This window comes from Brachyhypopomus gauderio, unplaced genomic scaffold (assembly GCF_052324685.1).
Source record: "Brachyhypopomus gauderio isolate BG-103 unplaced genomic scaffold, BGAUD_0.2 sc80, whole genome shotgun sequence".
In the NCBI taxonomy this organism is placed as follows: domain Eukaryota; kingdom Metazoa; phylum Chordata; class Actinopteri; order Gymnotiformes; family Hypopomidae; genus Brachyhypopomus; species Brachyhypopomus gauderio.
In genome coordinates this window covers 12,501-37,500 of record NW_027506901.1, presented here as the reverse complement: position 1 = coordinate 37,500, position 25,000 = coordinate 12,501, and the positions used below count along the sequence as shown (strand labels likewise).

General features: G+C 44.2%; 1 protein-coding gene across 1 annotated transcript in view; it reads right to left on the bottom strand.

Annotated features, from left to right (window-relative positions):
- LOC143492672 (teneurin-1-like) overlaps window positions 1–25,000 on the bottom strand; it is a gene marked incomplete at its 5' end in the record, with an annotated part of 61,731 nt that overhangs the window by 24,824 nt on the left and 11,907 nt on the right. The window contains 11 exon segments of the mRNA XM_076991088.1: window positions 990–1,222; window positions 3,531–3,551; window positions 4,321–4,570; window positions 5,960–6,103; window positions 6,693–6,960; window positions 11,378–11,639; window positions 12,173–12,292; window positions 13,980–14,196; window positions 14,602–14,748; window positions 15,657–15,683; window positions 21,058–21,243. Of these exon segments, the coding sequence (XP_076847203.1) occupies window positions 990–1,222; window positions 3,531–3,551; window positions 4,321–4,570; window positions 5,960–6,103; window positions 6,693–6,960; window positions 11,378–11,639; window positions 12,173–12,292; window positions 13,980–14,196; window positions 14,602–14,748; window positions 15,657–15,683; window positions 21,058–21,243 (1,875 nt within the window).

Below are 25,000 nucleotides of genomic sequence, written 5' to 3'. Positions count from 1 at the left end.
TGTAGAGATCCGGTGCGATGTAGAGATCCGGTGTGATGTAGAGATCCGGTGCGATGTAGAGATCCGGTGCGATGTAGAGATCCGGTGTGATGTAGAGATCCGGTGTGATGTAGAGATCTGGTGCGATCTAGAGATCCGGTGTGATCTAGAGATCTGGTGTGATCTAGAGATCTGGTGCGATGTAGAGATCTGGTGTGATGTAGAGATCTGGTGCGATGTAGAGATCTGGTGCGATGTAGAGATCTGGTGCGATGTAGAGATCTGGTGTGATGTAGAGATCTGGTGTGATGTAGAGATCTGGTGCGATGTAGAGATCTGGTGTGATCTAGAGATCTGGTGCGATGTAGAGATCTGGTGCGATGTAGAGATCTGGTGTGATCTAGAGATCTGGTGCGATGTAGAGATCTGGTGCAATGTAGAGATCTGGTGCGATGTAGAGATCTGGTGTGATGTAGAGATCTGGTGTGATGTAGAGATCCGGTGCGATGTAGAGATCTGGTGCGATGTAGAGATCTGGTGTGATGTAGAGATCTGGTGTGATGTAGAGATCCGGTGTGATGTAGAGATCTGGTGTGATGTAGAGATCTGGTGCGATGTAGAGATCTGGTGTGATGTAGAGATCTGGTGCGATGTAGAGATCTGGTGCGATGTAGAGATCTGGTGTGATGTAGAGATCTGGTGTGATGTAGAGATCTGGTGCGATGTAGAGATCTGGTGCGATGTAGAGATCTGGTGTGATGTAGAGATTCGGTGTGATGTAGAGATCTGGTGTGATGTAGAGATCTGGTGCGATCTAGAGATCCGGTGCGATCTAGAGATCTGGTGCGATGTAGAGATCCGGTGTGATGTAGAGATCTGGTGCGATGTAGAGATCCGGTGTGATGTAGAGATCTGGTGCGATGTAGAGATCTGGTGCGATGTAGAGATCTGGTGCGATGTAGAGATCTGGTGTTATAATGTGTGTGATGGAGAAGGGGCCCCTCTCTTACCCCTGGGGTTAGTGAGCGAGGCGTCCATGGCTTTGCCCCCGTCCCCACACTGGTTGGGGTGGAAGGGGGTACACTGCTCTCCGCTACCCGCCACCACCTCCGCATTCCGGCTCACGTCCCGCGGCTCCGTCAGGACCTTCACACGCAGGACCCGCCGACTGTTGGTATCTGACAGGTACAGGACCTCTCGCACAGGGTCAACCGACAGGTAATATTTATGGGCTGGGCTAGTACTGAAGAGAGAGAGACAGAGAGAGAGAGAGAGAGAGAGAGAGAGAGGGAGAGAGAGAGAGGGAGGGAGAGAAAGAAGGAGGGAGGTAGGGAGAGAGAGGGATGGAGAGAGGGAGAGAGAGAGAGAGAGAGAGAGAGGAGAGAGAGAGAGAGAGAGAGAGAGAGAGAGAGAGAGAGAATCAAACAGTGTCTGAGTTTGTACTGAAGTGCTCTCTGTAGGACTCTGCTGACTCTTCCAGACATCTTTAGTTGGCCCACCCTGACCAACAGGGGGCGATAATAACACAACACACAACCCATATGACACATTAACTCACTCGATATTCACAAGATCAGGATTATGAGATGCAGTAGAGGCAACAGATGGTCTCTCTTACGCACACACACGCACACGCACACGCACACACACACACACACACACACACACAGCCACACACACCTGTAAGAGCACAGTTAGGATTTTACACTTTAACACACATCTGCTCTGCATCTTTGACAAGTTTGTGTGAGTGTGTGTGTGACATGTGAATGTCCTTGACATTGTACAGCCTCCAATCTGCTCTCTCTCTCTCACACACACACACACACTTATGATACACTGTCATCATCACAAAATTAGCAGCCCAGAAAAAACCCTTTACCAACAAGAGACAAACAGAATGAGAGCAACAAAGATAGATAGATAGAGAGAGAGAGGAGGGAGAGAAGGAGGGGGAGAAAGAGGAAGGGGGAGAGAGAGGGAGGGAGAGAGACAGATAGACAGGGACAGGATTTCAAACAGATAGACAGAGAATGAGTGGGAGAAAGAGAAAGAGACAGAGAAGACGTGGGTTGAAGAGGGAGAGAGAGAAGAAGAATGAGAGTGGGAGGGAGAGAGAGAAAAAGAGAAAAAGAGTGGGAGGAAGAGAGAGAGAAGACGTAGGTTAGAGGGAGAGAGAGAGAGAGAGAGAGAGAGAGAGAGAGAGAGAAGACGCGAGTTAGAGGGAGTTGTCCTTGAAGATTTTCATTTTGAGTCACTGCTTATGATGAAGCCCCACACACATGGAACGTAGACACATGAGAGAGATGGGGGGAAAGAGGGAGAGAGAGAGAGAGAGAGAGAGAGAGAGAGAGAGAGAGAGAAGGAGAATGTGAGAGAGAGACTGTGGTCACTGGTCAGTTTTAAATATCCATACCCTCATGTGTTGTGTATTACTGTACCAGGCAGCTATATTAGAGCGTGAATCACACACATCTGTGTTTGAGTTTTATATCCTCACATCTGTATTTGAGCTTTAAATCTCACGTCTGTATTTGAGCTTTAAATCTCACGTCTGTATTTGAGCCTTAGATCCTCACTTAGATCCTTACGTCTGTATTTGAGCGTGCATTCAACTGAGGTTTGAGCTGTGGTACAGAGGTGTGGTACAGAGGTGTGGTACAGAGGTGTGGTACAGAGGTTTGAGCTGTGGTACAGAGGTGTGGTACAGAGGTGTGGTACAGAGGTGAGGTACAGAGGTGTGGTACAGAGGTGTGGTACAGAGCTGTGGTACAGAGGTTTGAGCTGTGGTACAGAGGTGTGGTACAGAGGTGTGGTACAGAGGTTTGAGCTGTGGTACAGAGGTGTGGTACAGAGGTTTGAGCTGTGGTACAGAGGTGTGGTACAGAGGTGTGGTACAGAGGTGTGGTACAGAGGTGAGGTACAGAGCTGTGGTACAGAGGTGTGGTACAGAGGTGTGGTACAGAGGTTTGAGCTGTGGTACAGAGGTGTGGTACAGAGGTGAGGTACAGAGGTGAGGTACAGAGGTGTGGTACAGAGGTTTGAGCTGTGGTACAGAGGTGTGGTACAGAGGTGAGGTACAGAGGTGTGGTACAGAGGTTTGAGCTGTGGTACAGAGGTGTGGTACAGAGGTGTGTGAAGAGGTGTGTGAAGAGGTGTGGTACAGAGCTGTGGTACAGAGCTGTGGTACAGAGGTGTGTGAAGAGATGGATGAATTACTTGGCTGTGCTGCTTCTGTGGCTCAGTGTGTTCACACACACAATTGCGCACACAATTACACACACAATTAGACACCATGATCACACAAACCTGGCAAAAACAGCAGTGGATAGAGCACAAACAGAAAAACGCACACACATACATACAAAAGCAGTCTGACACACACGCAAACAGACACGTCATACAGTGAATTTTGTGAATTCTCTCTCACACACACACACTGTAGGTGTGTGCTGATGACCATGCGGATGTGTGCTGTGTGTCTCATGTTTAACACAGTGTGGTGAAGTGTGTATGTGTGTGTGTGTGTGTGTATTCAGTAGTAGACATACCTGTGCCTGATATCTCGATTCCTGGACACAGCAGAAAGTAAAGAGAGAAGAGGGAGATAAGAGTGAACTAGGGAAAGATTTGTGTTTTCATTGAAGGACACCAAAGATGTCTGCATAAAACACACACACACACACACACACACACACACACACACACACACACACACACATACACACACACAGACACGCGCACGCACACACACACACAGACACAGACACAGACACACACACACACGCGCGGCCACTCACTACACACTAACACCCCCGTCCCCAGACTCAAAGGATACATCACTGCACATTGCAGACATGGTCTAGACCTTTATGTCAGGATATGCCAAGAAATGTCAGGACATGTCATCATATGTCAGGATATGCCACTTCAGTATACAAGAAGCAAAAGAAGCTGATCTAAATCGTCCTGCTTAGCATGGAAGGCGGAGTCACAATGACCACCCCAAAACACTCCAGATTCACCCCATAACACCACAGAACTACCCCCACAGTATGCGAGAACCACCCCAGCCACACCCCAGAACCACCCCCATCACGCACAACCTTCGCTATCACCCTTCGTAACGAGGCTCGAGAATTCCAGGAGTGATCGGACCGCATGATTCTGGGAGTTCTAGAATTCAAGGACATGATGCAATGCATTGTTACATCATAGATGGAGCTGTTCTGTCATTGTGGGCCCACATCTGCACGTATGACGGCATCAGCGTGTCCTCCCGGGATGTACCGTGTCCCGGGGTGGAGTGAGGCGCCCCCACAGTGAGCAGGCCCCGCTCACCTCAGCTCCAGGACGTTGGTAGCAAAGCCACTGGGCAGAATTCTCCGGATGAAATTGAAGTCTCCCACGTAAACGCTGCCGTCAGACCCGCAGGCTAGTGCCACAGGGGCAAAGAGCTTCTGATCGGTTGCTGGACCATTGCAGCTGGGGCACGGAATCGGACGCACAGCCCCGGTACCCATCACCGTGGAAATGAGTGGGGGCTGCTGGGAAATAAAGACATTCTCACCATCTCCTTTGTGAAGAATTCCTATAGAGAGAGAGAGACAGTCAGAGAGAGACACAGAGGGAAGGAAGATAAAGAGAGAGATAAAGAGAGGGAGAGAGATGGAGCATAATGTATTTACATGCACGATTTAAAAATCAAACATACAAACACACAAAAGCTTATTTGTGCTATATATTTAACCGCTAGCATTACATCTTTGGCTTTTATTTCTACACATTTCAGCCATTCATCATGGGCCAAAACCAATTTGTTTTGATCTTCTCAGTCTGTTTTGGTTGGGTGTGTGCTGTTAGTACTGTTGAGTGTGTGGTGTTTGGTAGTGTGGTTGAGTGTGGTGTTTGGTAGTGTGGTCGAGTGTATAATGTTTTTGTAGTGTGGTTGAATGTGTGGTATTTGGCAGTGTAGTGAACCCCTCACGGCTCTCCAGGTTGAGTGTGTGGAGTTTGGTAGTGTGGTCGAGTATGGTGTTTGGTAGTGTGGTTGAGTATGGTGTTTGGTGGCAAGGTTGAATGTGTGGTGTTTGGTATCGAGGTTGAGTGTGTGATGTTTGGTATTGAGTGTGTGGTGCTTGATATTGAGGTTGAGTGTGTGGTGTTTGTTAGTGTGGTTGAGTGTATGGTGTTTGGTAGTGAGGTTGAGTGTGTGGTGTTTGTTAGTATGGTTGAGTGTGTGGTGTTTGGTAACGAGGTTGGGCGTGTGGTGTTTGGCAACGAGGTTGGGCGTGTGGTGTTAGTATGGTTGAGTGTGTGGTGTTTGGTAGCAAGGTTGAGTGTGCGGTGTTTGGTAGCGAGGTTGAGTGTGTGGTGTTTGGTAGCGAGGTTGAGTGTGTGGTGTTAGTGAGGTTGAGTGTGTGGTGTTTGGTAGCGAGATTGAGTGTGTGGTGTTAGTGAGGTTGAGTGTGTGGTGTTTGGTAGTGTGGTGAATCCCTCACCGCTCTCCAGGTTGAGTGTGGGGTGTTTGGTAGCAAGGTTGAGCGTGTGGTGTTTGGTAGTGAGATTGAGCATGTGGTGTTTGGTAGTGAGGATGAGTGTGTGGTGTTTGGTAGTGTGGCATTTGGTAGTGAGTGTGAGATGTTTGGTAGCGAGGTCGAGTGTGTGGTGTTTGGTAGCGAGGTTGAGTGTGTGGTGTTTGCTAGCGAGGCTGAGTGTGTGGTGTTTGGTAGCGAGGTCGAGTGTGTGGTGTTTGGTAGCAAGGTCGAGCGTGTGGTGTTTGGTAGCAAGGTCGAGCGTGTGGTGTTTGGTAGCAAGGTCGAGCGTGTGGTGTTTGGTAGCGAGGTCGAGCGTGTGGTGTTTGGTAGCGAGGTCGAGCGTGTGGTGTTTGGTAGCGAGGTTGAGCGTGTGGTGTTTGGTAGTGTGGTATTTGGTAGTGAGGTTGAGCGTGTGGTGTTTGGTAGTGTGGTGAACCCCTCACCGCTCTCCAGGTTGAGTGTGTGGTGTTTGTCCAGAGCCCACCCGCCCAGGTGAGAGGAGACCATCTCGAAACCCTGTAACTGAACCATCCGCTTCTCCCAGATGATGTGATCTGGGCACGATTCATACTCATACCCCACAGAGACTGGACACACACACACACACACACACACACACACACACACAAAGTGAGTGTGAGATAAGTGAAATAGGTGAAATACAGACACAGGAAGGAGAGAGGCTGGGAGAAAGAGGGAAAAGGACTAAATGATACCTGCATATAGTAAATCCTCTTCTCATCTGTACGTACAGCTGTGTGTGTGAGCGAATGTGTGAGTGTGTGTGTATGCGTGTATGTGTAAGTGTGTGTGTGTGTGTGTGAGTAAGAGTGTGTGTGTGGCTGTAGCAAGAAAAGCTTGCAGACAACAGAGTGTGTGTGTGGAATCTTAATGTAGTGTGTATGTCATCTCCAACTATCTGAAGAGCTGATATTTTTAAGCATACACACACATACACACACTCAAACACTCCCCTTCACACATCAAAAACTCAGAGTCAAATTAACACACATGTATGCAGAAACATAAAACCATATGTTTCCTCAAACACATGCAGAGACACACATCTTAAAACCTTATGTTCTCTCTTACACCACCCCCCACACAGACACACACACACGCACACACACACACACACGCACACAGACACACACACACACACACACACACACACACCTTGTGCGTGCACTAATCCTGTGATCTGCTGTCCGTAAGCGTCGGTCTTGTTCCAGGAGTAGACGTAGATGAGGTCGGGCGTGGCAGGGAACCAGCGGGTGAAGAGCGTCCCCTCCACGCCCACAGACAGGTGCACGCGCGCCAGGCCCGCAGGGGGCACTGCAGGGGTCAGCATCACACGCAGGAGAGACCGGTAGCCAGGTGCACGTGACGACAGGTAAGTCAGCTTCCCAAAGCTTCCTGGGATCTCAATCACTTCCTGGACAGCCTGAGGGAGAGAGAAAACGGAGAGAGAGAGAGTGTTTTATCCACTACATATATTATGCCTTCATGTGTGCTACAGCTAAGAGGAGCAGACAGTGTCCTGACTGACAGTGTGAGCCACACAGCAAAACTACAATACACATGAAACACTAACTCGATTAATACTGACATTACTGCATCATTAACATATTTAACCCAAATATCTGGGGTTAGATTTTTAGTGAATCGGTAAAAGCAATGAGGTGTAACCCCAGTAATTCATCATGGAACACAGACCTGATGAAACACAGACATCATGGAACACAGACCTGATGAAACACAGACCTGATGAAACACAAACCTGATGGAACACAGACCTGATGGAACACAGACCTGATGGAACACAGACATCATGGAACACAGACCTCATGGAACACAGACCTGATGAAACACAGACTAGATGAAACACAGACATCATGGAACACAGACTAGATGAAACACAGACCTGATTAAACACAGACCCGATGAAACACAGACCCGATGAAACACAGACCCGATGAAACACAGACCTGATGAAACACAGACCAGATGAAACACAGACCTGATGAAACACAGACCTGATGAAACACAGACATCATGGAACACAGACCTGATGAAACACAGACCCGATGAAACACAGACCTGATGGAACACAGACCTGATGAAACACAGACCTGATGAAACACAGACTAGATGAAACACAGACCCGATGAAACACAGACTAGATGGAACACAGACCTGATGAAACACAGACCTGATGAAACACAGACCTGACGAAACACAGGACATTCTCAGAGCATAGTGGAACTCTTCCACCTGGGAGGGTCATCAGAGCCCCTGAAACCTTGACAGGGACACTATAATTCTTTTAATATTCTTTCAAACCAATTATCAGCCATAATACTCGACTGCTTCTAGCTTCTCCCATTTCTGTTGATCAACTGTGACAGACTCCTACATGGGTTCTGCACACTAGCAGATCAGCTAGCTAAAACCAAAGCACTAAAACAGGTGACAGACCCCTTCAGTACTCATGAGCTTGATGCTGTCAGTCAGGAGGCATGAGGGAGCAGAGGTGGCCACAGGGGGGCGCTCTCATCCCCTCCATTTGAATAATTTGTGTCTAATTAATGTTAATATTCTACACCTATTTCATGTGTGCAATCTAAATGTGCAATATTTCTATTGTGTGTAATGTTATTGCTGCTGAATGCTACTGAGAACTTAATTTCCTTCGGGATTAATAAAGTACCTATCCTATCCTATCCTATCCAGTGGTCCGCTCCCCTGATGGGGCGAAAGTGTCCGGACAGTAAAGGGTCCGGATGTGTTTAGGTGAAACCCACAGGTGACACAGCACCCTGGAATGTGAATATCTACAAGAATATGAAAAAATATATATTATTATTATAATTATAATCTTTATTTGCACTCAAAGTGCTTTACAAAATAAAAAGAAGAAAACAAACAATAATATAAGGTAATAAAATAATAAAATGGCAATCCTATTAAAATAATTAGAAGAACAAACATAAAATGTAATTGTGTAAAATCATGTGATAAAATAACCATTAGAGTATGAGTATGAGTATGAATACAAATATGATTATAAATATGGATATGAATAATGAGTATACATATGAGTGTGAGTATGAGTATGAATTTGAGTATGAATATGGGTATGAATACAGGTATGAATGTGAGTATGAATATGAGTATGAATATAGGTGGGAATATGGTTATGAATATGAGTATGAATATGTATGATTATGAGCATGAATATAAGTGTGAGTAGGAGTATGAATATGAGTATGAATACGAGTATGAATATGAGAATATTATGGGTATGAATATGGGTATGAATACGAGTATGAGTATGAATATGAGCATGAATATAAGTGTGAGTAGGAGTATGAATACAAGTATGAATACGAGAATGAATACGAGAATGAATATGAGAATGAATATGGCTGTGAATATGGGTATGAACACGAGTATGAATGCGAGTATGAATATGAGTATGAATATGGGTGTGGATATGAGTATGAATATGGCCTTGAATATGAGCATGAATATGAGTATGAATATGGGCAAGAATGTGAGTATGAATATGAGTATAATATGGTTATGAATATGAGTATGAATATGGCTATGAATATGAATATGGACATGAATATAAATATGAGCATGACTATGAGTATGAATATGGTTATGAATGAGTATGAAAATGAGTGAATATGGGTATAAATATGAGTATGAATATGGGAATGAACATGATTATGAATATGAGTATGAATATGGGCATGCATATCAGTATGCATATGGCTTTGAATGAGTATGAGCATGAATATGGTTATGAATATGGTTATGAATACGGGTATTAATATGGTTATGAGTATGAATATGGTTATGAGTATGAATATGAGCCTGATTATGTGTTTGCAATTCAAGGAGACGTGGAGTTTTGTTCATTTTTATATTCTTTTCTTTACTGTCAATCACATCACAGTTTTTGACGACTGCTAACGTGCGTTTGTCCAATCTGTAGTCACATTTTCAAAACTCCAAACACAGTGAACACAACATCAGTTTTCAGTGGCTATACTATTAGTTCAATTCATGTTGTTATGGCACAAAATGCAGTCATTTTACATGTTTTTATAATGCTTAAATTTTCTATACACACAAGGTTATCCAATAACAAAATTCTGGATCGTTTTTGTCTTATTTACAATTGCTTGTACACAGCATGCCAAAAATGAAAACCTAAGGTTCAAAACCTTAAATATCGTATAAAATCCCAAGTTCTGCAAAAACAAAGGCAGCTGAAAAGTTATTACTGTTGTACACATTTTTTGCACATATAGATAAATTAAGTATAGTATAAAATATATATATATATATATATATATATATATATATATATATATATATATATATTTATAAAAAGTATAAAATGAAGTACAGTAATGTACCGGGTCAGAGAGGAGCAAATATAACAATTTGTCCTGCAATCTCAAGTGCTGGTTTGGTCCTTCACAAATGCCAGATTGGTCCCTATAACAGTGACCTCCTTCTTTCGTTTTTGAATGAACTCTACCAACAACTGGTTCCAGAAGCAGAAAGGGAACAGGTGGGAGGAAACACGAGGACATTTGTGATGGGACAATGTAGCATTTTGTCATTCTCATGTCATCACAAACTGGTTTATATACCATCCAAGAGTGATGTCCCTTTTCCTCCCGCCCATCTCGCCTGTCCTCAACCCCACTAAGGAACTAAGGACATTTCAGCTGAAGATTGCCAGGGGTGAATAAGGCATACCAAGCTTTTCTATCCCAGGTCCATGGCAAGGGCTAACATCAGATGTGATGTGGATGAAAACATGTGGCCAACTGCTGAAGGCCGTTTAGATTAGACCTAACAAGACTGTTCAGTTTTGTATTCTGTTTTTCCCCCTTCTGTGGCTTTTTGTATATATGTGTATTTTTACACATATGGGACCATGGCTAATTATGTTTACAATTACGATAATTATTTTTTGGGTTAGGCCACAATTTACAGTAATGTCCCTAATACAGTAAAATATACCCTTTACTGCAAAACTGTTACTGACTCCTTTTTTGTCTAATCTACATTCCATATAGTACCTAACAGTAAATATCACTCATTGTGTAGACAGTATGTTGCCAAAAATGCACACATTTGAAAAAAAAGTCCAAATGAAGTGGATTACAGTAAAAATGAACTGACTAAGAAAACAACAGATGTTACTGTAAAATGTCTGTTGTTTGCTGGGAGAGGGTAAAATATTACATGTAATACTGTTTCTGTATTGCCATGAAATGTTAGTTTTTTTACAGTGGTTGTGCAGTGATTGACTATGTTCATCTCGAAAAGAGAATATGTGCTATTGTTTGAAAGAATGATTGGATACTGAACCAGGTTTGCTGTGTTTTAACAAAGTTGTTTGCATTGTGAAATGCAGAGTTGTTATTTAGTTAAGAAAATGTGCTTTTGAACATGATATTAACTATTTGGCTATTTGTGTGAGGTCAATGTGTTGCTGTGTTTAGAGTTTTGACAATGTATCACAAGTATTGGGAAATGCACGTTAGCAGTCGTCAAAAACTGTAATACATTTATAATTATATAAATATGTGTAGAGAATGGAAGAGAAAGAGAGGAGGAGAGAGTGTGAGAGAGAGAGGGAGGGACAGAGAGAGAGAGAGGGAGGGAGAAGGAGCGAGAGAAAGGGAGGTGAAAGGGGGAGACCAAGATTTGTTGAGAGAGGGATACAATGAAAACAACACATTTATAGAATTAATAATTCTATAGGTACACACACACACACACACACACACACACACACACACACACACACACACACGGCTGGCATTCACCTGTAGCTCAGGTATGACAGGTCCTCTTTCTTCACAGTTTCCAGCGAATCGTGTTAGAGGGGCGGGGAGAACAATAGGGTTTGGACTAATCAGGTCTTTCTGTTCACAGACTGGGGGCGTGGCCTCAGAGCGCATCATCACCACATGTTCAATCATCACAAACTGGTTCCATGGCAACCAAACGGAATGAGTCTGGGGGAGGAAGGGAGCTCTCTGGAACAGCAGGGTAACAGCCACACCCCCTTCTGCTAGGATGTCAAAGCTAGTGGAGCAACACACACACACACACACACACACACACACACACACACACACACACACACACACACACACACACACACACACACGATCATTACACTGAAAGTAAAAATAAGCAATCTTTTGATCATTTGTGCCTTTATATTAAATAATAAATTCATAAGAGAAGAATGACTCAACTCATTCACAAACACACACACAAACACAGACATACAACACCAAACTGCTTAGTAATAAAATTATATACACTTATATACTTGGACATAGTAAACATACACTACAAATATTAAAATCTGTGATGGTTTTATGGGAGTGCATTGTTGTGCAATTATGTATGTATGCACATTTGCATATTGGTGTGTGTGTGTGTGTTTTTTTGTGTGTGTGTATGTGTGTGTGTGTGTGCATGTATGTGTGTGTGTGTGTGTGTGTTTGTGTGTGTTTTTTTGTGTGTGTATGTGTGTTTGTATGTGCGTGTGTGTGTATATGTGTGCGTGTGTGTGTGTGTGTGTGTGTGTGTGTGTTTGTATGTGTTACCTGCCATCCCGACGACTTAGTGTGTGTCCATATTCTGGATTGTGCTGGAATGTGACGTTCACACCTACCAGCGGAGTTCCATCAGAAGCAAACACCTGACCTCTAATTACACACACCCGACTAGACACACAGAGGGACACACACCCATGTCAAGAGAGGGAGACACACACCCATGTCAAGAGAGAGAGAGACACACACCCATGTCAAGAGAGAGAGAGACACACACCCATGTCAAGAGAGAGAGACACACACCCATGTCAAGAGAGGGAGACACACACCCATGTCAAGAGAGGGAGACACACACCCATGTCAAGAGAGGGAGACACACACCCATGTCAAGAGAGAGAGACACACACCCATGTCAAGAGAGGGAGACACACACCCATGTCAAGAGAGGGAGACACACACCCATGTCAAGAGAGGGAGACACACACCCATGTCAAGAGAGAGAGACACACACCCATGTTAAGAGAGAGAGACACACACCCATGTCAAGAGAGGGAGACACACACCCATGTCAAGAGAGAGAGACACACCCATGTCAAGAGAGAGAGACACACACCCATGTCAAGAGAGAGAGACACACACCCATGTCAAGAGAGAGAGACACACACCCATGTCAAGAGAGAGAGACACACACCCATGTCAAGAGAGGGAGACACACACCCATGTCAAGAGAGAGACACACACCCATGTCAAGAGAGGGAGACACACACCCATGTCAAGAGAGGGAGACACACACCCATGTCAAGAGAGAGAGACACACACCCATGTTAAGAGAGAGAGACACACACCCATGTCAAGAGAGGGAGACACACACCCATGTCAAGAGAGAGAGACACACCCATGTCATGAGAGAGAGACACACCCATGTCAAGAGAGAGAGACACACACCCATGTCAAGAGAGAGAGACACACACCCATGTCAAGAGAGAGAGACACACACCCATGTCAAGAGAGAGAGACACACACCCATGTCAAGAGAGGGAGACACACACCCATGTCAAGAGAGAGAGACACACACCCATGTCAAGAGAGGGAGACACACACCCATGTCAAGAGAGAGAGACACACACCCATGTCAAGAGAGGGAGACACACACCCATGTCAAGACTCAGGGCAAAATTTGGTTTGTTAATAACAAAGATTCTTTTGTTTGTTTTCTCCGTATTTCATTTGCACACCTGTGCACACAAAAATGAATCAACTACTGTGTTTGTGTTCAAATGAAACTGTTTTAAATGTTCTCATGGCAGATGTGGCAGCAGTGTGTGTGTGTGTGTGTGTGTGTGTGTGTGTCCATGCAACTTGCTGTCACTGATATCTGCAGTATCTGTATCTGCAGTATGTGGTTTGTAAGTAAGTAAGTAAGTTTATTTATAAAGCACATTTTATATGACAGAGTCAACCAAAGTGCTGTACAAGGGCTAAAAAGTACAATATATGCCCAACTCAAATGAAAAACACAGAATTTTACATAGCATAGAAGCATTTAAAATACATACAAATACACTATGTAAGATAAATATACAGGTTTAAAAGGCCATGGTAAAAAGATGTGCTTTAAGTCTCGACTTGAAGGCAGTGGCGGATGCCAAAGTTTAATTGGGGTAGGTAATCAACAACGCAACAACTACCCAGGCCAGCAGATAGATCTGCCCCTGCTTGAAGGTTGTAAGAGAGCAGATCTAACCTCGAAGGGAAGACTATTCCATAATCATAGTTTGTATATGTTTATTTTTGGTGTGTATTGAGTGTGTGTGTGTGTGTGTGTGTGTGTGTGTGTGTGTGTGTGTGTGGCTGTTACCTGCTATCGTATGGCAGGTCTCCTGGTAGTGTGTGTGTGCTGTCTCTCTCAATGAGGAATCGCACACGATTAAAGAACTGGTGCGATGGGCGTGGCCCAAAGGTGGTCTGGCTCTGCTGGATGATGTCATGGGGGTCAGGTGACCCCTGACACAGTGGGGAATCTACACAGACCTGCTGGTTACAGCAGTCAGGATCAATACAGTCCACCAAACCATCTGTAACACACACACAAAACATCGTCTTGGTTTAAAAAAAGACATGTACATACTCAAAAGAATAATGTTTTGGGCAAACAACAAACTGTGTGTATGTGTGTGTGTGTGTGTTTGGGGGCGAAGTCGATGTTCTCCATTAGAGAGGATCTCTGTTCACTGGCCTGTAGACGGACTGCAGTCTATCAACCCAACCCTCAGACACACACGCGGTTTAGTGTGTGTTTCAATATTTACCTTTGAGTGAGTGAGTGAGTGTGAGTGTGTGTGTGTGTGTGAGTGTGTGTGTGTGTGTGAGGGCCCTTAAAATCCTCTCTCCACTCTCTTGAGATGATCTCATTAATGACTATTGGTATTTCAGACAGGCACTGCAGGGGCAACCCTGCTCAATCCCAAGGACCCTTTTACCTCCATCATTATCTCCACTGTCGTTGCACTGTGTTTCCATGACAATGTTACAGCCGGCACCAGTCCAGCCTGCCTGGCAGACACAGTGCCAGCCGCTCTGCTGGAGAGAGCAACGTCCATGACCATTACACAGACCAGGACAGGCATCTGGGGGGAGAGAGAGAGAGGGGGGGGGGGAGGGACAGAGAAAGTGAAGGAGAGAGAGGAAGAGGGAGAGAGAGAGAGATAGAGGGATAGAGATAGAGGGAGAGAGATAGAGAGAGAAAGAGAGAGAGAGAGAGACAGAGTGGGAGAGAGGAACAGAGAAAGCGAAGGAGAGAAAGAAGAAGAGAAAGAGGAAGAGGGAGAGAAAGAAAGAATGGGGAAAGGAAGATATATTAGTCATAGAGAGACAAAATTGAGTCATTGGGAGATTGGGAGAGTGGAGTTATTGGGAGATAGAGTGGAGTTATTGGGTGACAGAGTTGAGATATTAGGAGATATAGTGGAGTTATTGGGGCGATAGGGTTGAATTATTGGGAGATAGAGTGGAGTTATTGGGGCGATAGAGTGGAGTTATTAGGAGATAGAGTTGAGATATTAGGAGATATAGTGGAGTTATTGGGGCGATAGAGTTGAGTTATTGGGAGATAGAGTGGAGTTATTGGGAGATAGAGTGGAGTTATTGGGAGATAGAGTGGAGTTATTAGGAGATAGAGTGGAGTTATTGGGAGATAGAGGAGTTATTGGGAGATAGAGTGGAGTTATTGAGGCGATAGAGTTGAGATATTGAGAGATAGAGTGGAGTTATTGGGAGATAGAGTGGAGTTATTGGGGTGATAGAGTGGAGTTATTAGGAGATAGAGTTCAGTTATTACTGATCTAATATTAAGATAAGAAGTGCTACTCTCTGTTTATTAAATTACATTCGTTTATTATTAAATGAATCATTAAATAGTCTACCAGTGGCTCAGCAAGCCTCAAAAAGACAACTGTGCTTTATTGAATCACATCATGAATGTTCCCGTTTAAAGAGAAGCTGAACCTCTCTCTGGACTATGAGCAAGTAGGCTTACCTTTATCAAGCAAATCCATGTAATGTGCTAGAGTAAAGAAGAGAGAGAGGGGGAGGGAGACAGAGAGAGAGAGACAGACAGAAGGAGAGATAGTGTGAGAAAGGGTGTGCGTTAAAGGCTGAATTACACACCATCATGGAAGAGAAAAGCAAAGAGATTCTAGACACTCTGTTCTCATCACACACATGACACCAGTAGACAGAGTGTGTATGTGTGTGTGTGTATTTGTATGTGTGTGTGTGTGTGTGTGTGTGTGTGTGTGTGTGTGTGTATTTGTGTGTGTGCGCGCGCGTGTGTGTGCGCGCGCATTGGCATTTCAGCAGTTTTACAGCAGTACTGCATTTTTTAAGCAATTTGTGGAGGTGAAGAGTGCAGTCAGCAATAAAGTGTGATTCACTCCTCAGACACACCAACAGTCTGTCATAAATATATAAACCCTGTGTGTTACTCAGACCTGGGGAGCAGCTCTATCACATATAAACCCCGTGTGTTACTCAGACCTGGGGAGCAGCTCTATCATATATAAACCCCGTGTGTTACTCAGACCTGGGGAGCAGCTCTATCATATATAAACCCTGTGTGTTACTCAGACCTGGGGAGCAGCTCTATCATATATAAACCCCGTGTGTTACTCAGACCTGGGGAGCAGCTCTATCATATATAAACCCCGTGTGTTACTCAGACCTGGGGAGCAGCTCTATCATATATAAACCCAGTGTGTTACTCAGACCTGGGGAGCAGCTCTATCATATATAAACCCCGTGTGTTACTCAGACCTGGGGAGCAGCTCTATCATATATAAACCCCGTGTGTTACTCAGACCTGGGGAGCAGCTCTATCATATATAAACCCCGTGTGTTACTCAGACCTGGGGAGCAGCTCTATCATATATAAACCCAGTGTGTTACTCAGACCTGGGGAGCAGCTCTATCATATATAAACCCCGTGTGTTACTCAGACCTGGGGAGCAGCTCTATCATATATAAACCCAGTGTGTTACTCAGACCTGGGGAGCCACTCTATCATATATAAACCCCGTGTGTTACTCAGACCTGGGGAGCAGCTCTATCATATATAAACCCCGTGTGTTACTCAGACCTGGGGAGCAGCTCTATCATATATAAACCCAGTGTGTTACTCAGACCTGGGGAGCAGCTCTATCATATATAAACCCCGTGTGTTACTCAGACCTGGGGAGCAGCTCTATCATATATAAACCCCGTGTGTTACTCAGACCTGGGGAGCAGCTCTATCATATATAAACCCCGTGTGTTACTCAGACCTGGGGAGCAGCTCTATCATATATAAACCCAGTGTGTTACTCAGACCTGGGGAGCAGCTCTATCACATATAAACCCCGTGTGTTACTCAGACCTGGGGAGCAGCTCTATCATATATAAACCCCGTGTGTTACTCAGACCTGGGGAGCAGCTCTATCATATATAAACCCCGTGTGTTACTCAGACCTGGGGAGCCGCTCTATCATATATAAACCCCGTGTGTTACTCAGACCTGGGGAGCCGCTCTATCATATATAAACCCCGTGTGTTACTCAGACCTGGGGAGCCGCTCTATCATATATAAACCCCGTGTGTTACTCAGACCTGGGGAGCAGCTCTATCATATATAAACCCCGTGTGTTACTCAGACCTGGGGAGCAGCTCTATCACATATAAACCCTGTGTGTTACTCAGACCTGGGGAGCAGCTCTATCATATATAAACCCCGTGTGTTACTCAGACCTGGGGAGCAGCTCTATCATATATAAACCCCGTGTGTTACTCAGACCTGGGGAGCCGCTCTATCATATATAAACCCCGTGTGTTACTCAGACCTGGGGAGCAGCTCTATCATATATAAACCCCGTGTGTTACTCAGACCTGGGGAGCAGCTCTATCACATATAAACCCCGTGTGTTACTCAGACCTGGGGAGCAGCTCTATCACATATAAACCCCGTGTGTTACTCAGACCTGGGGAGCAGCTCTATCATATTTAAACCCCGTGTGTTACTCAGACCTGGGGAGCAGCTCTATCATATATAAACCCCGTGTGTTACTCAGACCTGGGGAGCAGCTCTATCATATATAAACCCCGTGTGTTACTCAGACCTGGGGAGCAGCTCTATCATATATAAACCCTGTGTGTTACTCAGACCTGGGGAGCAGCTCTATCATATATAAACCCCATGTGTTACTCAGACCTGGGGAGCAGCTCTATCATATATAAACCCCGTGTGTTACTCAGACCTGGGGAGCAGCTCTATCACATATAAACCCCGTGTGTTACTCAGACCTGGGGAGCAGCTCTATCATATATAAACCCCGTGTGTTACTCAGACCTGGGGAGCAGCTCTATCATATATAAACCCAGTGTGTTACTCAGACCTGGGGAGCAGCTATATCATATATAAACCCCGTGTGTTACTCAGACCTGGGGAGCAGCTCTATCATATATAAACCCAGTGTGTTACTCAGACCTGGGGAGCAGCTCTATCATATATAAACCCCGTGTGTTACTCAGACCTGGGGAGCAGCTCTATCATATATAAACCCCGTGTGTTACTCAGACCTGGGGAGCAGCTCTATCATATATAAACCCCGTGTGTTACTCAGACCTGGGGAGCAGCTCTATCACATATAAACCCCGTGTGTTACTCAGACCTGGGGAGCAGCTCTATCATATATAAACCCCGTGTGTTACTCAGACCTGGGGAGCAGCTCTATCATATATAAACCCAGTGTGTTACTCAGACCTGGGGAGCAGCTCTATCATATATAAACCCCGTGTGTTACTCAGACCTGGGGAGCAGCTCTATCATATATAAACCCAGTGTGTTACTCAGACCTGGGGAGCAGCTCTATCATATATAAACCCCGTGTGTTACTCAGACCTGGGGAGCAGCTCTATCATATATAAACCCCGTGTGTTACTCAGACCTGGGGAGCAGCTATATCATATATAAACCCAGTGTGTTACTCAGACCTGGGGAGCAGCTCTATCATATATAAACCCCGTGTGTTACTCAGACCTGGGGAGCAGCTCTATCATATATAAACCCAGTGTGTTACTCAGACCTGGGGAGCAGCTCTATCATATATAAACCCCGTGTGTTACTCAGACCTGGGGAGCAGCTCTATCATATATAAACCCCGTGTGTTACTCAGACCTGGGGAGCAGCTCTATCATATATAAACCCCGTGTGTTACTCAGACCTGGGGAGCAGCTCTATCATATATAAACCCCGTGTTAAATGCCTTGAACACACGTGTGTAGAGCTGTAATGATGCAGAACTACAGTGGTCTTATAGTCAAAGGACTAAACTCCATAGACTGGACTCCACGCTGAACACTGTGTGTGTGTGTGTGTGTGTGTGTGTGTGTGTGTGTGTGTGTGTGTGTGTGTGTGTGTGTGTGTGTGTGTGTGTGTGTGAAGTTCATTCTATCTGTTCTTTTCTGCAGTCTGTTCTCTATTGCTCATTGCTTTGGGTGTATACGTCTCCCTGGCAACAGCATGATGTGTTCCTGTAACAAGCTCACAGTTCCCGTCCACACCCTGGAACTGGGCAACAGACTGAACTGGGCAACAGACTAAACTGGGCAACAGACTGAACTTGGCAACAGACTGAACTTTTAAGGTTTCGTGCAAACTCAAGTGTTCAGTTTTATTTAATAATTAAAGTTCTGCCTATAATTTTTTAATGATTATTTTTCATACACAGACCATAACTGCATTTACACAGCCTGGTAGAAAATGTATATAATATTAAAAAGTTGCGAAATCACAAGGCCTTCTGGGTGTGCTGTGTCTGTTAATGATGACGCCACTGCAGCAGGATGAGGAGGAGCTGTGATTTACCATCACGTGAGGTGACGTTTGGAGATACAGATTAACCATCACGTGAGGTGACGTTTGGAGATACAGATTTACCATCACGTGAGGTGACGTTTAGAGATACAGATTAACCATCACGTGAGGTGATGTTTGGAGATACAGATTAACCATCACGTGAGGTGACGTTTGGAGATACAGATTTACCATCACGTGAGGTGACGTTTGGAGATAGTTTACCATCACGTGAGGTGACGTTTGGAGACACAGATTTACCATCACGTGAGGTGACGTTTGGAGATACAGATTAACCATCACGTGAGGTGACGTTTGGAGATACAGATTAACCATCACGTGAGGTGACGTTTGGAGATACAGATTTACCATCACGTGAGGTGACGTTTGGAGATACAGATTTACCATCACGTGAGGTGACGTTTGGAGATACAGATTAACCATCACGTGAGGTGACGTTTGGAGATACAGATTTACCATCACGTGAGGTGACGTTTGGAGATACAGATTTACCATCACGTGAGGTGACGTTTGGAGATACAGATTAACCATCACGTGAGGTGATGTTTGGAGATACAGATTTACCATCACGTGAGGTGATGTTTGGAGATACAGATTTACTATCACATGAGGTGATGTTTGGAGATAGTTTACCATCACGTGATGTGATGTTTGGAGATACAGATTTACCATCACTTGAGGTGATGTTTGGAGATACAGATTTACCATCACTTGAGGTGATGTTTGGAGATACAGATTAACCATCATGTGAGGTGATGTTTGGAGATACAGATTAACCATCACGTGAGGTGATGTTTGGAGATACAGATTTACCATCACGTGAGGTGATGTTTGGAGATAGTTTACCATCACGTGAGGTGATGTTTGGAGATACAGATTTACCATCACTTGAGGTGATGTTTGGAGATAGTTTACCATCACGTGAGGTGACGTTTGGAGATACAGATTAACCATCACGTGAGGTGATGTTTGGAGATACAGATTTACCATCACGTGAGGTGATGTTTGGAGATACAGATTTACTATCACATGAGGTGATGTTTGGAGATAGTTTACCATCACGTGATGTGATGTTTGGAGATACAGATTTACCATCACTTGAGGTGATGTTTGGAGATACAGATTTACCATCACTTGAGGTGATGTTTGGAGATACAGATTAACCATCATGTGAGGTGATGTTTGGAGATACAGATTAACCATCACGTGAGGTGATGTTTGGAGATACAGATTTACCATCACGTGAGGTGATGTTTGGAGATAGTTTACCATCACGTGAGGTGATGTTTGGAGATACAGATTTACCATCACTTGAGGTGATGTTTGGAGATACAGATTTACCATCACGTGAGGTGATGTTTGGGTTTAGATCTTGTGTGGCGTTAAAATACTTGCTTACATATAATTCAAAAGAAGACAGCTAAGTAACACGTTTGGACCAATCACACACACACACACACACACACACACACACACACACACACACACACACACACACACACACACACACACACACACACACACCATGGCTTACCTATAGTACAGTGTTCTCCTTCCCAGCCTGGATGACACACACACTGTCCATCTTTACACTCCCCATGCTCTTCACAGACTGGATGGCAGGACTGTCTGTCACAGGTAGGCCCCTCCCATCCATCCTCACATTGGCAACGCCCACCAACACATGTGCTGTGAACACTACAGGGCACTGGACACACTTCTACTGAGAGAGAGAGAGAGAGAGAGAGAGAGAGAGAGAGAGAGAGGGATGAAGAGGGAGAGGGAGAGAACATATCAACAATGTGTCAGCAACAGTGTCCAGACTCTGTGAGCTCAGGCTAAACTACAGCTGTCTCAGGAAAAGAAAAATATAATATATTAACATAATAATATAAAATATATAATAGAAAATAATAATAATATATATTATGTAATAATAATATAGGAATATATAAGAAAATAACAATAAAATATATACAGTTGTGATCAAATGTATTCAACCCCCAATGCTGCGAAGGGTTTTATGGAATTCAGTGCACATTTGTAATTGTGTTCATAATGAAATCTTACAAGGACTTGTTAAAGAACTAAATGCAACTAAGATAGCATCAATTTTTTTTGTCATAAAGTATTAAATGGCCTTTTTGTGATTTCTTCATTGACACAATTATTCAACCCCTTTACGACTACCACTCCTAAGAACAGAGGTTCATTCCAGTGTTTTCCATCAGGTATTGAAAACATCTGTGGATGTCAACGAGCAGCAATCAAGCATGATAAGCACCAATTAGGCAGATTTAAAAGGACTGTGATACTCAGCTCTTTCTAGACATCTACTGGTGTGTTTCCAAGCATGGTGAAGGCAAGAGAATGGTCCCAGAAGACAAGAGAAGAGGTTATTGCTCTTCACAAGAATGGCAATGGATATAAAAAGATTGCGAAGTTGTTAAATATTCCAAGAGACACTATCGGAAGTATCATTCGCAAGTTCAAGTTAAAGGGCACAGTGGAAACGTTACCTGGTCGTGGCAGAAAGAAGATCCTGACCGCGACTGCTGTGCGCTACCTGAAGCGTAATGTGGAGAAAAATCCCCGCGTGACTGCTAAGGAACTGAAAAAAGACCTGTCAGATGTGGGCACTGAAGTTTCAGCTCAGACAATAAGGCGCGCACTGCATAACGAAGACCTCCATGCCAGAACGCCCAGACGCACCCCCTTGCTGACTCCAAAGAACAAGAAAAGTCGACTGCAGTATGCCAAAAGTCATGTGGACAAGCCACAAAGGTTTTGGAACAGTGTACTGTGGTCAGATGAAACTAAATTAGAACTGTTTGGGACAATGGACCAGCGCTATGTTTGGAGAAGGAAGAACCAGGCTTATGAACAAAAGAACACCTTGCCTACTGTGAAGCATGGCGGGGGGTCAATTATGCTTTGGGGCTGTTTTGCTTCTAATGGTACAGGAAAGCTTCAACGTGTGCAGGGTACCATGAATTCCCTTCAGTACCAGGAGATCTTGGAGGAAAATGTGATGGAGTCAGTCACAAACCTGCGGCTTGGGAGACGTTGGACCTTCCAACAGGACAATGATCCGAAGCACACATTCAAGTCCACTAGAGCATGGTTGAACATGAAAGGCTGGAACATTCTAGAGTGGCCATCGCAATCACCAGACTTAAATCCAATTGAGAACCTCTGGTGGGACCTAAAGAAGGCAGTTGCAGTGCGCAAGCCTAAGAATGTGACTGAACTGGAGGCTTTTGCCCATGAAGAATGGGCTAAGATACCCATAGGTCGCTGCAAGACACTTGTGTCAAGCTATGCTTCACGCTTGAAAGCTGTCATAACTGGAAAAGGATGTTGTACTAAGTACTAAAAAATAATGTCACTAGGGGGTTGAATAAAACTGATAATGATGTGAGCACAGTAAAGACATTTGTGGTTATTCCATCATAAATATTATGTTATGTTTGTCTAATTTATAAGTGCCTCTTTGATATAATTGTAAATAAGATGACTGAAATGATCAAAATCAATGTCAAACTGGCCAAAACACTTTATTTCAGTGGGGGTTGAATAAATTTGATCACAACTGTAATAATGTCCCACCTGTGAGACAATAACACGTCTGACACTTAAACCTCCATTATACCTTTCGCAACATAATAAAGATCCATAATTTATGTTTTTTATTACTGTTACCTTGTTTTATGTACTTTATTATAAATGTTTTTGTCAATTCTTATTTATTTATTTATTATTTTTATTCCTTTTTTATTATTTGGTTATCGTTTGTTTCCAAACTATTTGCTCTGGCAAAATTGTACGTGGAATAGTCATGCCAATAAAGCTACCTTCAATTGAATGCTAACTGAATGTGTAAAGCTGGTGGTGTCTTTCAGACTGCTGTGCTGAGCCAGCTGTGTCCACTACACGCCCCACACACCCGCCACACCAACTACCACACGCATGGTAATACCACCTCAGAACTCCCAGCTCCCATTGGGTACTCCATGCACCAATCAGAGGACAGTGACACGAATATGAATGACACCCAGGAAGAGGCCCTCTACCTTACCCAGCAACTGAATAAACAAACAGAACCAACCACAAACAACATCATTAAACCCAAAACATAAACACATTAACAGGGTTAAACACTACACAGGGGGCATTAGCTAGATTAGAGATCACACCACAAAACAGGATGATTAACGCAGATTATTAAAAGAAACAGACCTACATAAAAAGCCATGAAACCAGATGAGAAGTTGAAACAGGACTCTTGTGTGAGGAATACAGACAGCAGCAGGGGTTTTTGGGTAATGGGGGTTATTATTAAGTCTAATGTACTGGTCCATTTTAGAGTCATTACGTTACTGTTACTCTCGTCACCTGGGCAACGAGAAGCCTGTCCTGAGACTAGTAAAACATCACACACAGATCAGAGAAGTTGCCCCTCTACCCCAACACCACAGATCAGAGAAGTTGCCCCTCTACCCCAACACCACAGATCAGAGAAGTTGCCCCTCTACCCCAACACCACAGATCAGAGAAGTTGCCCCTCTACCCCAACACCACAGATCAGAGAAGTTGCCCCTCTACCCAACACCACAGATCAGAGAAGTTGCCCCTCTACCCCAACACCACAGATCAGAGAAGTTGCCTCTCTACCCAACACCACAGATCAGAGAAGTTGCCCCTCTACCCCAACACCACAGATCAGAGAAGTTGCCTCTCTACCCAACACCACAGATCAGAGAAGTTGCCTCTCTACCCAACACCACAGATCAGAGAAGTTGCCTCTCTACCCAACACCACAGATCAGAGAAGTTGCCCCTCTACACAACACCACAGATCAGAGAAGTTGCCTCTCTACCCAACACCACAGATCAGAGAAGTTGCCCCTCTACCCAACACCACAGATCAGAGAAGTTGCCTCTCTACCCAACACCACAGATCAGAGAAGTTGCCCCTCTACCCAACACCACAGATCAGAGAAGTTGCCTCTCTACCCAACACCACAGATCAGAGAAGTTGCCTCTCTACCCAACACCACGCACAAGGAACTTTTGAACCAAATCTGCATTAATACAGAACACATCACTTTAACTGCAGTGAATACGATGGAGCTGTGGAATGTTTAATATTCATGCACTCGTGAATCTAACGAGTTAAAAATGAATAATAATAATATTCTCATTACAGCTGCTGGCCCGTCATATGCCCAGAGCGTGTTGGGATGACCAATCCCAGCACAGTAAAATCTTATTCAGGTTTAAATATTTATCATATTTAATCATTATATTATAATTTTAATACCCACACAATATCTGAATGCTCTCTCTCTCTCTCTCTCTGTTCTTTTTCTCTCTTTCTCTCATTTCTTCTTTCATTGTTCTAATGTAAAATCAATTACATACAAGAATTCTATGAGTTTATAGAAGACTCTCTCCTTATGAGTGCATTCATCAGCA